The sequence below is a fragment of the Pelophylax lessonae genome (genome assembly GCF_965119305.1).
Source record: "Pelophylax lessonae genome assembly, chromosome: 4".
Taxonomy (NCBI): domain Eukaryota; kingdom Metazoa; phylum Chordata; class Amphibia; order Anura; family Ranidae; genus Pelophylax; species Pelophylax lessonae.
In genome coordinates, this window is record NC_138771.1 from 673083570 (window position 1) to 673096992 (window position 13423).

Sequence of the window (13423 nt, forward strand, 5' to 3'; positions counted from 1 at the left end):
TCGTATATGTTATGAATGTACCATGTATGTATCAAGATTTTTTATCGACTAATCTTTTGAAAAAAAAAAATTGTGTTTTATAGAAAAAACAGGATCATTACATGTGTTTTATTATTTGCTGTACCCCAAATTCTATGGCACCATTAAAATCCCTCTGCCCCTTTCCTCCTTTCATGGGATTCGGCGGTGCCCTTATGGGAGCCTGATTGGCCGGGGTGAATCTTCAGCGTCATTTCCCCCCCCCTCTTGGCCTGCCGGTTATCTCCCATGCTTGCCCTGCGGAATGCTCATGATTTGTTTTGAGACCCTTATACTAGATGAGTGTCTGCTATGGGTGTAAAGGGGAACCCCATACACATATAGTATGAAGAAAATTGCATTAGCTCCTCCCAGAAAAAGTTCTACTCAGGACCCACCAAATTTATTAACAAAAATAGTGTTTAAATTGTTGGTAAATGATCTTTCCAGCCACTGTCCTTCTGTTTCTGAACAATGTGGCCGAGATTTCCCTAATCAATACCACACCATTATCCTAGATGAGGGTCTGCTATGAGTGTCAAGGGGGACCCCCACAAAGAAATAACAGAAAATGGCATGGTTGCCCCCCCCCCCCTCCATTTCTATACAAGATCCTTCAGGTCTGGTATGGACTTTAGGGGAAACATCTGAAATAAAAGTGTGGGCTCACCCCGAAATTCCCCACCAGACCCCAAGAGGTTGAAAATGGACATTTCTTTAAAAAAACTTGCCAGTCCCATCTGAGTGTACAATGAAATACCCAGGGACCTCCTTCAGTGGATGTGCTCTGTAGATCCAGGTGAACAGACAGGTAAAGCTACATCCCAAATGTTCCTGTACCCTCCTTCTACAACTTCCCAATCCTCCCTATTGGTTCTTTAATATGATGTGTGGCTTCTCGAACCAATAGGGAGGCTGCACCAATTTTTGTATGTCACTTCCGGACAGACCCTTTGTTGATGCTCTTATTATTATCTATGTACACTATATTACCAAAAGTATTGGGACGCCTGCTTTTACATACACATGACCTTTAATGGCATCCCAGTCTTAATCCGTAGGGTTCAATATTGCGTTTGCCCACCCTATGCAGCTATAACAGCTTCAACTCTTCTGGGAAGGCTGTCCACAAGGTTTAGGAGTGTGTCTATGGGAATGTTTGACCATTCTTCCAGAAGCGCATTTGTGAGGTCAGGCACTGACTGTTGGACGAAAAGGCCTGGCTCACAGTCTCCGCTCTAATTCATTGCAAAGGTGTTCTATTGGGTTGAGGTCAGGACTTTGTGCAGGCCAGACAAGTTCCTCCACCCCCAAACCCAATAAGCCATGTCTTTATGGACCTTGCTTTGTGCACTGGTGCGCAGTCATATTGGAACAGGGAGGAACTGTCCCCAAACTGTTCCCACAAAGTTGGGAGCATGAAATTGTCCAACATTTTTTGGTATGCTGACGCCTAAGGGGCTAAGGGGCCAAGCCCAACCTCTGAAAAACAACTCCACACCATAATCCCCTCCACCAAATGATTTGGACCAGTGCACAAAGCAAGGTCCATAAAGACATAAATGAGTGAGTTGGGGTGGAGGAGCTTGACTGGCCTGCACAGAGTCCTGACCTCAACCCGATAGAACACCTTTGGAATGAATAAGAGTGGAGACTGTGAGCCAGGCATTCTCTCCAACATCAAGTGCCTGACCTCACAACTGCGCTTCTGGAAGAATGGTGAAACATTCCCATAGACACTCCTAAACCTTGTGGACAGCCTTCCCAGAAGAGTTGAAGCTGTTATAGCTGCAATGGGTGGGCCAACTCAATATTGAACCCTACGGACTAAGACTGGGATGCCATTAAAGTCCATGTGTGTGTGAAGGCAGGCGTCCCAATACTTTTGGTAATTGAGTGTATATAATACATAACATAACTGACCCCCCCCCCCATATTTCAGGAGCACCCTCACCAATCACTGTATGCCACTCCAGGACAGATGTTTTGTTGATGTTCTTATCACCCCTCCTATATAACAGCAGTATTCTTTGTCATAGCACCCCCCCCACACCACTCCCCTGTTCCCACCCCCCCGCTGTGTCTGGGCTGGTATGCATGCACATTTCAACATAGAGGACCAAATTCCAGACTGTCCCCTCCTCTTGGGACCCTCGATGATTCGATCTAATATTCAAGTTTTCTTTTCTTTATGTGAAGCAGCAATTGAACACATTTTATTTATTTATTCTGATCAGAATAAAACAAAAAAAATCTCCATTTGTATCCAATTATATCCATCAGCAATCACATCAATATGACACATCCTAGATTAACATTGTGTTTTTTTTTTTCAGCCAGCAGGTGGCACTGTGGTCTCCTTTTCACCTGCAAGCCTTCTGTAATTCTCAGCTATGCTGAAAGAAATAATCATTATTTACACAACCTAAATTTTTCATCACTGCAGTGACTCCACCCTTAGCACAGCACTGACTCCAGGCCCTATCACGGTAGTAACTCCGCCCTTATCCCAGCAGTGACTCCGCCCTTATCACGGCACTGACTCCGCCCTTATCACAGCAGTGACTCCACCCTTATCACAGCACTGACTCCACCCTTATCATGACATTTTATTATTTTTTTTTTTATTTATTTCAGATACTTATATAGCGCTGTCAATTTACGCAGCGCTTTACATATACATTGAACATTCACATCAGTCCCTTGCCCTCAAAGAGCTTACAATCTAAGGTCCCTAACTCACATACATACACAGTAGGGCCAATTTTTTTTTTTATACAGGATCCAATTAACCTACCAGCATGTCTTTGGAGTGCTCTGTCTCTTATCACATGGCCCAGTCCAAAATTTCAATCAGACAGACCAAGTCCTAAAGCAGGCAGTTGCACAGTTTGTTCCCTTTAGCTAAGTCACAGAGCTCTGGGAGTCCTTTGCCATATGATGTATACATTATTCATATACTGTATAATAACACTGCCCCAGTCCCCTTTTCACTATTATTTTTTTTTGGATTAATAAGAAAATCAAAAACAGACAAACTTCATGCAGCCCGTTCATTCTTTGTCATGTACAGAACCCGTATGATCCTATCTTCAGAGACGAACCTGCGGATTGGCTGGGATATCCTCCAATCAGTGTTAACTCCCTGCTTGGGACCGTTCATTGCGTTTGCGCTCTTCAATCAGAAGGTCCTGAAAGAAACAGAAGAGTTCCGGTCACCCCATATAAATGTTCCATGACTTCCGATATGATAGAAAGGAGCATTTGAAGAAAAAACTGTGTCCTGGTGACCACTGAAAGTGATGAGAAAATCTCGCAAACTGAGATGTCACCAGAACAGGAAAAGAGGAGAAATCGCCCAAAGGGGACACCTGTTCTGTTGATATCTGTCTGAGAGGAGAATTATTTTTGGAGTGATTTCCGTTCACTTCCTATTGTGTCTACAGGACAGGAAGTGAAGGGAATTTTCTAAAAAGGGACAGAAATGAAAACATCCAAAATATCTCTAAAAAAAGCTTCATAGATACTTTAGCAGTTTTTTCAACTTTCAAAACAATAATTTATACACAAAGATGCAACTAGAGGGCGCTCCTGTCTGTATGAAGATCAGAATGTGAAGATTGATCACAGGTACATTGGACCGTTCTACTGAGCTGCCTCCAGAGGGCGCTCCTGTTTGGGTGATGATTGGTCACAAGGTAAATCTGGCCATAATACAGAGGACACGGGACAGATAACACAGGAAGTGTACAGAGGACACGGGACAGATAACACAGGAAGTGTACAGAGGACACGGGACAGATAACACAGGAAGTGTACAGAGGACACGGGACAGATAACACAGAAAGTGTACAGAGGACACGGGACAGATCACACAGGAAGTGTACAGAGGACACGGGACAGATAACACAGGAAGTGTACAGAGGACACGGGACAGATAACACAGGAAGTGTACAGAGTACACGGGACAGATAACACAGGAAGTGTGCAGAGGACATGGGACAGATAACACAGGAAGTGTACAGAGGACACGGGACAGATAACACAGGAAGTGTACAGAGGACATGGGACAGATAACACAGGAAGTGTACAGAGGACACAGGAGAGATAACACAGGAAGTGTACAGAGGACACGGTACAGATAAGACAGGAAGTGTACAGAGGACAAGGTACAGATAACACAGGAAGTGTACAGAGGACACGGGACAGATAACACAGGAAGTGTACAGAGGACACAGGACAGATAACACAGGAAGTGTACAGAGGACACGAGACAGATAACACAGGAAGTGTACAGAGGACACGGGACAGATAACACAGGAAGTGTACAGAGGACACGAGACAGATAACACAGGAAGTGCACAGAGGACACAGGACAGATAACACAGGAAGTGCACAGAGGACACAGGACAGATAACACAGGAAGTGTACAGAAGACATGGGACAGATAACACAGGAAGTGTACAGAGGACACGGGACAGATATTACAGGAAGTGTTGTACAGAGGACACGGGACAGATAACACAGGAAGTGTACAGAGGACACAGGACAGATAACACAGGAAGTGTACAGAAGACACGGGACAGATAACACAGGAAGAGTACAGAGGACACGGGACAGATAACACAGGAAGTGTTGTACAGAGGACACGGGACAGATAACACAGGAAGTGTACAGAGGACACAGGACAGATAACACAGGAAGTGTACAGAAGACACGGGACAGATAACACAGGAAGTGTACAGAGGACACGGGACAGATAACACAGGAAGTGTTGTACAGAGGACACGGGACAGATAACACAGGAAGTGTACAGAAGACATGGGACAGATAACACAGGAAGTGTACAGAGGACATGGGACAGATAACACAGGAAGTGTTGTACAGAGGACACGGGACAGATAACACAGGAAGTGTACAGAGGACACGGGACAGATAACACAGGAAGTGTACAGAGGACACGGGACAGGTAACACAGGACGTGTACAGAAGACATGGGACAGGTAACACAGGAAGTGTACAGAGGAGACGGGGCAGGTAACACAGGAAGTGTACAGAGGACACGGGACAGATAACACAGAAAGTGTACAGAGGACACGGGACAGATCACACAGGAAGTGTACAGAGGACACGGGACAGATAACACAGGAAGTGTACAGAGGACACGGGACAGATAACACAGGAAGTGTACAGAGTACACGGGACAGATAACACAGGAAGTGTGCAGAGGACATGGGACAGATAACACAGGAAGTGTACAGAGGACACGGGACAGATAACACAGGATGTGTACAGAGGACACGGGACAGATAACACAGGAAGTGTACAGAGGACACAGGAGAGATAACACAGGAAGTGTACAGAGGACACGGTACAGATAACACAGGAAGTGTACAGAGGACAAGGTACAGATAACACAGGAAGTGTACAGAGGACACGGGACAGATAACACAGGAAGTGTACAGAGGACACAGGACAGATAACACAGGAAGTGTACAGAGGACACGAGACAGATAACACAGGAAGTGTACAGAGGACACGGGACAGATAACACAGGAAGTGTACAGAGGACACGGGACAGATAACACAGGAAGTGTACAGAGGACACGAGACAGATAACACAGGAAGTGTACAGAGGACACGGGACAGATAACACAGGAAGTGTACAGAGGACACAGGAGAGATAACACAGGAAGTGTACAGAGGACACGGTACAGATAACACAGGAAGTGTACAGAGGACAAGGTACAGATAACACAGGAAGTGTACAGAGGACACGGGACAGATAACACAGGAAGTGTACAGAGGACACAGGACAGATAACACAGGAAGTGTACAGAGGACACGGGACAGATAACACAGGAAGTGTTGTACAGAGGACACGGTACAGATAACACAGGAAGTGTTGTACAGAAGACATGGGACAGATAACACAGGAAGTGTACAGAGGACACGAGACAGATAACACAGGAAGTGCACAGAGGACACAGGACAGATAACACAGGAAGTGCACAGAGGACACAGGACAGATAACACAGGAAGTGTACAGAGGACACGGGACAGATAACACAGGAAGTGTACAGAAGACATGGGACAGATAACACAGGAAGTGTACAGAGGACACGGGACAGATATTACAGGAAGTGTTGTACAGAGGACACGGGACAGATAACACAGGAAGTGTACAGAGGACACAGGACAGATAACACAGGAAGTGTACAGAAGACACGGGACAGATAACACAGGAAGTGTACAGAGGACACGGGACAGATAACACAGGAAGTGTTGTACAGAGGACACGGGACAGATAACACAGGAAGTGTACAGAGGACACAGGACAGATAACACAGGAAGTGTACAGAAGACACGGGACAGATAACACAGGAAGTGTACAGAGGACACGGGACAGATAACACAGGAAGTGTTGTACAGAGGACACGGGACAGATAACACAGGAAGTGTACAGAAGACATGGGACAGATAACACAGGAAGTGTACAGAGGACATGGGACAGATAACACAGGAAGTGTTGTACAGAGGACACGGGACAGATAACACAGGAAGTGTACAGAGGACACGGGACAGATAACACAGGAAGTGTACAGAGGACACGGGACAGGTAACACAGGACGTGTACAGAAGACATGGGACAGGTAACACAGGAAGTGTACAGAGGAGACGGGGCAGGTAACACAGGAAGTGTACAGAGGACATAAAGATAGGGAGAGGATACAGTGACCTGTCTATCCTCACACACATTGTTCTCAGACTCACAATGAGCAAGGTGCAGGCCATCAGCATGGCTTTCATGGAGACTTGGAGATCCATTGGGAAATTGATAGAATAGTTTTCTTTAGAGCTAAGCATCTCCTTGCTAAATCCTCGCCACACACGTGTGATGACCCCAATTTGAGTTGCTTTGTCAGTAGATAGAACCTGGAAGGAGAAGACAGGGAACCATGATCATGTTGACCACCAGAGTGTCTACATAGAGAACAGCAATCATAGGAGAGGACATTACACCATTCCTATATAAAGGCTTAAATATTACGTTTTCCTGGTAAATTCCCCAAATATTACTGAATCAGTTTATGCTGGAAAAAGTAAGAAACTTCACTTAACGTATTCCCATACCTCAATTATCCCAGCTGGGGAGGACACATTAGGTTTTATAGTCTCCCTCCTCTAACTCTACCCATATCTGATTTTCAGTAATCTGGGTTAATCTCTGTACACTAAAATCACTCTACGAGGAGTCTTCATAAAAACAGACTGCTTCCTCCTTCATCAAACTCCATACTTCCTTCTACTTCCCCTCACATGCCACAAAAGACATTGTATGATGGAGAAGAAGGTTCAAGCTGATGGGTTAAAGAACAACTAAAGTCAATATATTTCATTTTGAAAGATTTCCCCTCTATTCCTTTTTTTTTTTGGATATTCTAACATTTTCTTAAACTACAAATGTACATGTATCCTGTGTAGAGGAATGTCACTCTTCAGTGGTGGAGATGCCTCTGCAATTATTTACGGATTATCTTGTTTAGACATCATTACAGAGGATATCAAATGTTGGAATCCTGCAGATTCAGAGTTGACCAGAATGGTGAACCACACAAGGGACTCCAAAAGTACATTTTGGCAGTTCAAAAAAGCTATAGTATATTGTACAATGTTTGTGAACCCCTGCCCATCACACCTAAATGAGATAGTTGGATATCCCATTCCAAAACCATGGCCATTAATATGGAGTTGTCCCCCTTTGTGGCTTTAACAACTTTCACTCTTCTGGGAAGACTTTCTTTTTTTTTTTTTTTTTTTTTATTCAAAATTTTGAAGTTTAACATAATATATAACAAAGACATGTAAATACAAAGCAGAGAAAAATACAACCGCATATAAGGGGGAATGAGGGCAGGGTGTCTGCTCATGGGGAGCAGGAGGAGGGAAATCAGGGTCAGGAAAGGGCCCAGGTTCTGAGACCTAGTCATGTGTAGGGGGAGGGCTAAAAGGGGTTGCATCTGAGGGGGTGTCGTGAACCTGAAAGGTGAAAGCATCAGGGGGAGAGTCCATAGACTTAGAGATGTAATTAGAGAAAATGTTCCATTTGGCGTTGAAGGCATCGGCCGCAGATGGGGCCGAAAAGTCCGTGTTAAGGCGGTCAATGGAGTGAAGTGTGGTTAGCTCCGACCGAAGCATGGATATGAGGGGGGGGGAGGTTGCTATCCATTGTTTTAATATCAGACGTCTGGCGATGAGCAAGGTGGTTAGAATCCAGTAACGATACAAAGAAGTATTTGGTTCCTCAGGCCAGTAAGTGGGACTTTAAGGCAATAAAGAAAACGTATCAGCATAAAAGCGTTTTTAGATTTTATCGTAAAAGATACATGAATTACAACATGTTTGCTTCATAAATTATATAGTGCAGGGTGGGTGAGAGACCCATCCGTGATAGTGCAAGAAGGTAAAGAAGTGACACTGTGAGTATTGGTGACTTTAGAAACACAAAAATCCTGCCATCCGTCGGTATTGGATATTGCAGGTAGCGTCTCAATTTCCCACGCGTTTCGGCTTGCCTAAAGCGGCTATGCCTTTTTCAAGGTATCACCATATCTAAAATGATATTTAGACATTGTAAGTGTCATTATGCACTGAATACTTAGTTTGTGTAATCTAGGTTGAATAAATAGCTTACATTTTGTTTTTTGTATATACAGTTTCTCGGTCGTTGTTAGTGGAACATGCCCCTCTTTTTCCCAAGATAGTCACAAGATCCCCATAAAGGAAAGGAGTAATAGTGATGCAGGCACTAGAAAGACCAAATTGCTGTTTCATAAATATCCATGACATATATAAATTCTTAACCACTTAGAATTCTCAGGGGTACTCACATGGTCCAGAGTAACTGGTTCCCTCATTCGGAGTCCCTGATGAGAGTGGTAACTGTCCCTGGAATTATATATTTATATTGTATATCCAAGGATTGTGTGTTGGACAGAACATAATTGGGCTTTAACAGAAAGATGAAATTACCTCCTCTGTTTCAGGTCTCAGGGAAAACAGGGTGGTATCTCCTCTGCTTCAGTCTTGGGGGTATAAGGCCGTATCTGTATGAAAATTATGCATGGAAATTTGGGAATTTGTTCCATGTGGTTGGTACATGATTGCGCTAAAAAAAGTTTTGGCGTAAAAATACCTTTGTCCAGTGGGGGTAGACCAGCCTACAGATGGAACAACCCTAGAAGGACCTACAAAAATAAATCACAACCTGGCACTAAATACACCAACTATGACAACACCTACTATTCATCAGACTCCTCATCACATGCCTCCGGGTCAGATAGCCGCAAGAGAGGGCAACCACCCAGAGGACCGCTACCACGGCAAACACCAACACCCAACGAGAGAGAAGACGGAGAGGCCAGAACTGAAAATGAAAGTGAAGAACTGGAGAGTCAAACACAAGGTGGTACAAAAACCCAGGGAATGGCTACAAGGTTTCGAGTAAATAGAGAGGAGCCCTCCAAAAAACAAAAGGCTTTTTTAGGAAAGACCTTGAAACAAACCAAACTCCCCGTGGTCACCGACCCCCAAGGATCGAAACAGGTGGAGAGGAGAGACGATCCATAATCAATCTCTCATCACAAAACCTAACCATCCATGAAGAAGAGGTACTACGGCTAGGCCTCTCCTTCTGTCCAAGAAAAAATGCAGACAAATTTGAAGTTATTAAAGACATCAACTTATTTGCACGTAAAACACTATTCCAAGCCATGTATAACAAACCCCCTCCAGAAGCAAAAGACCCCCGCCTCACTGCTGCAGAATTTCGCGCGATCAGAGATTTAAATATCCTGTTGGAGGAAGGTGGTCTCGACGATGATTGGGAAGACCCCTCATTACCACCGGAAGAAGACAAGAGTGAGGAAGAAGAGGAAGATCCGGAAACACCCCGCTTCCAGAAAAAATCTCAGAAATTCCCCCCATTAAGCCTCAATCCAGCAGTCGCCCTGTTTGTCAAACAGACGACTAAGGAAATTGAAGGACTCAGTATGAACAAGACAAAGGACAATCTAACCAAATCACAAAGGAAAGCACTTAAAGACTTAAAAAGCTATGACAACATCACCATAAAACCAGCTGATAAAGGCGGGAACATAGTTATCATGGACAACAAGAAATACAAGGAGATGTGCATGAACATCTTGGATAATCGACAATGCTATAAACAAATATCACCACTGATGATAAAATCCTATAATGAAATATTCTATAAAAAAGTCGATAAGGCCTTGAACGAAGGGGCCATCTCAAAAACCTTATGGGAATACATCAGAACCACACACCCCAGAACACCTACGTTCTATTCTCTGCCAAAAATACATAAGGACGCTAATAACCCGCCAGGGAGACCCATCATATCTGGGAACGGGAACATCTCAGAAAACATGAGCAGAGTCATAGATGCTCACCTTCGACCACATGTAACCAAATTATCATCATACACGAAGGACACCATCCACCTTTTGCAAATTTTGGAAGGCATGACCATCCCACCAGACACGCACCTTGTTACAATCGACGTAGAATCGCTCTACAGCAATATACCGCATGATAAAGGGATTCTTGCAGTACAACAAGCACTCAGTCAACAAAGTGGCTATGACCATAAATTTAATGATTTCATCATCTCTATGTTACACTTTATCCTACATCACAATTATTTTTGCTTCGATGGCCTTCATTTCTTACAAATCTGCGGTGTTGCCATGGGCACTAGCTGTGCCCCATCCTATGCCAACATATACCTGGGCATGTGGGAGCAGGACTTCCTCCACAGCGAGGAGAACTCTATATACTCTTGCCATATAATACTATGGCAGAGATATATAGATGATATCTTCCTCCTGTGGAACGGACCCGAAGACCTTTTGAAAAAATGCCTGGAACGTATGAATAGGAACTCCTTCAATATGCATTTCACTATGCAATATAGTCAAACCAAGATCAGCTTCCTTGACACCTGGATCTATAAAGATTCCGATGCTAACCTCAACACAACATTATACAGGAAAGAGACTGCAGGTAACACTGTTCTGCACGCGGACAGTTTCCACCCCACAGCCCTAGTCAAATCGATCCCATACAGTCAATTTCTAAGGCTAAAGAGGAACTGTACCCTCCAACATGACTTTAAACTTGAATCTGACAAACTATCCGCACGACTTCGACTGAGAGGGTACTCCAAAACTTGCCTGAGAAAGGCCTTCAATCGAGCCAATGGGCAGGAGAGACATGAAATCTTATTCAAGAAACCAATTGACAAACCGCCTGAAAATGCCAACAGGATCATCATGCGATATACCAACCAGCATGACTCCATCAGGAAAATTATCAAGAACAACTGGCACATTCTCACCGGTGATCCAAGTCTAAGACATCTACTCCCAGAAAACCCCTTAATCACATTTAAGAAAGCTGGATCTCTCCAGCAATCACTAGTACATAGTGAATTTAAAAATGGATCTAGAAAGGATCCCTGCAAGGACAAAGGGACGTACCCATGTGGAGGATGTTCCCAATGCCATGTCATTGTTAAATGTACAAGCAAAATTTTACCAAATGGGGAACTGTTCATGCCAGCCCATTTCGTTAACTGCAAAACTCGAGCAATTGTTTACCTGATGGAATGCAACTGCGGGGCCTATTACGTTGGGAAAACGAAACAAGAATTTCGCAAAAGAGTTGGCACACACATGTCAACCATGGAGATGTGTAACTTCTATCTCCCACTTGGTAGGCACGTAAGAGACAAACACCAATCAAAAATGCCCAAAGTAAGCTTCATGGCCCTGGATAGGATACATATCCCGGGGAGGGGGGGCGATTGAAATAAGACCCTCCTACAAAGAGAGATGAGGTGGATTAGACACCTTGGAGCTACCATACCTCCTGGCCTCAATGAAGCAGAGAGCTTTAAACCTTTTCTTGAAGGATTTGTATCGGGCAAAACCGACTAATAGTACTGATAAAATAAACAGTACCAGTCAAACATTACAAGCCTATATCTAGGCTTAAAAATTTAAACAAACAAATTTTGAACCCCTTTCATCTAATTACTTATTTATTATCAATCCAATTCTCATATAGATTGATATAACCCTCATCCAACCACCCACACCATCTCCTACATCATTGTGCCCCAAGACAAAGGCCCTACCTGACAGGCGTAATTATCCCAAGAACAATAGTCTATGACACACCATTCATATCAATTGGCTGACATCAGGTATCCACACAATCCCCAGCCACCTATATCCCCGCTCTGGGGACTGTCTTTCTTTTAACATAATTTTTCATCTATGTTTCTTTCTTGTCTCCTATTTTTAATGATTGTACTTTATTGCTGCAAAATGGAAAAGACTTATACACATATATATATATAACATAGATATATTGCTTAGATGAATATGTACACTCAATGTCAAACAGACTCGGATCGTTATGGAATCTCTTCCCCCCCGAATACCCAATATTAGTCCCCGGCACGGTAAGCCCCGCCCCCCGAGGCGGGGCACTGTTTTGGGTCACCAGCATCTCCATCTGAGCCCGATGGCTTGTTTACCAATGCCTGACGGCATCGCGGATGGCCCCTCCTCTCCGTGTCGGCGGCGTCCTTAGTTGCCAGGCAGCGAGGGGAATCCTCGCCGCAACTCGCGCAGGAGCTTCGGCACATGCGCAGTATGCACTGTTGAAACCCTTCCGCCCTGACATATAGTACCGCGCTGCGCAGCAATGCGCATGCGCGGCCTATATATAAGGCGCCGGGGATCCCCGGAAGAGTGCCATTCATCTCCGGATGCCGGAGAGGAAACACTCTTGGACGACGGTGACGCAACCAGCCTCCCTGTACCGCACACGGTCTCCCCCTGCAGGACAAAGGTAAAAATTCACTCCAAGCTTTTTCAGGGCAACTCTGTTATACTATTACAGGGAATTTTTTTCCTTAACTTGCAAATCACATTTTGCAATACAGATACAGTCCTGTAGCTTGGAGATTGGAAGGAAACAACAAGCACCGGTCCCGTACATCATACTTGGTCTACCCCCACTGGACAAAGGTATTTTTACGCCAAAACTTTTTTTAGCGCAATCATGTACCAACCACATGGAACAAATTCCCAAATTTCCATGCATAATTTTCATACAGATACGGCCTTATACCCCCAAGACTGAAGCAGAGGAGATACCACCCTGTTTTCCCTGAGACCTGAAACAGAGGAGGTAATTTCATCTTTCTGTTAAAGCCCAATTATGTTCTGTCCAACACACAATCCTTGGATATACAATATAAATATATAATTCCAGGGACAGTTACCACTCTCATCAGGGACTCCGAATTAGG

The 13423-nt window shown here is 44.2% G+C and overlaps 1 protein-coding gene across 5 annotated transcripts in view; it reads right to left on the reverse strand.

The window, feature by feature from the left end:
- Window positions 1-13423, reverse strand: part of LOC309553410 (phospholipid scramblase 1-like) — an 814575-nt gene that overhangs the window by 94777 nt on the left and 706375 nt on the right. The window contains exons 5-6 of one of the 5 annotated variants that reach the window (XM_082254593.1): window positions 6793-6954; window positions 3028-3209 (exon numbers count right to left, since the gene is read on the reverse strand). The exons of 3 other annotated variants lie outside the window; for them this stretch is intronic. In XM_082254593.1, coding sequence (XP_082110719.1) covers window positions 3156-3209; window positions 6793-6954 — 216 coding nt within the window. In that variant the 3' untranslated portion in view covers window positions 3028-3155. Of the gene's footprint in view, window positions 1-3027; window positions 3210-6792; window positions 6955-13423 lie in introns of those variants that run through there. One more of the 5 variants, XM_082254592.1, reaches the window with a different exon arrangement.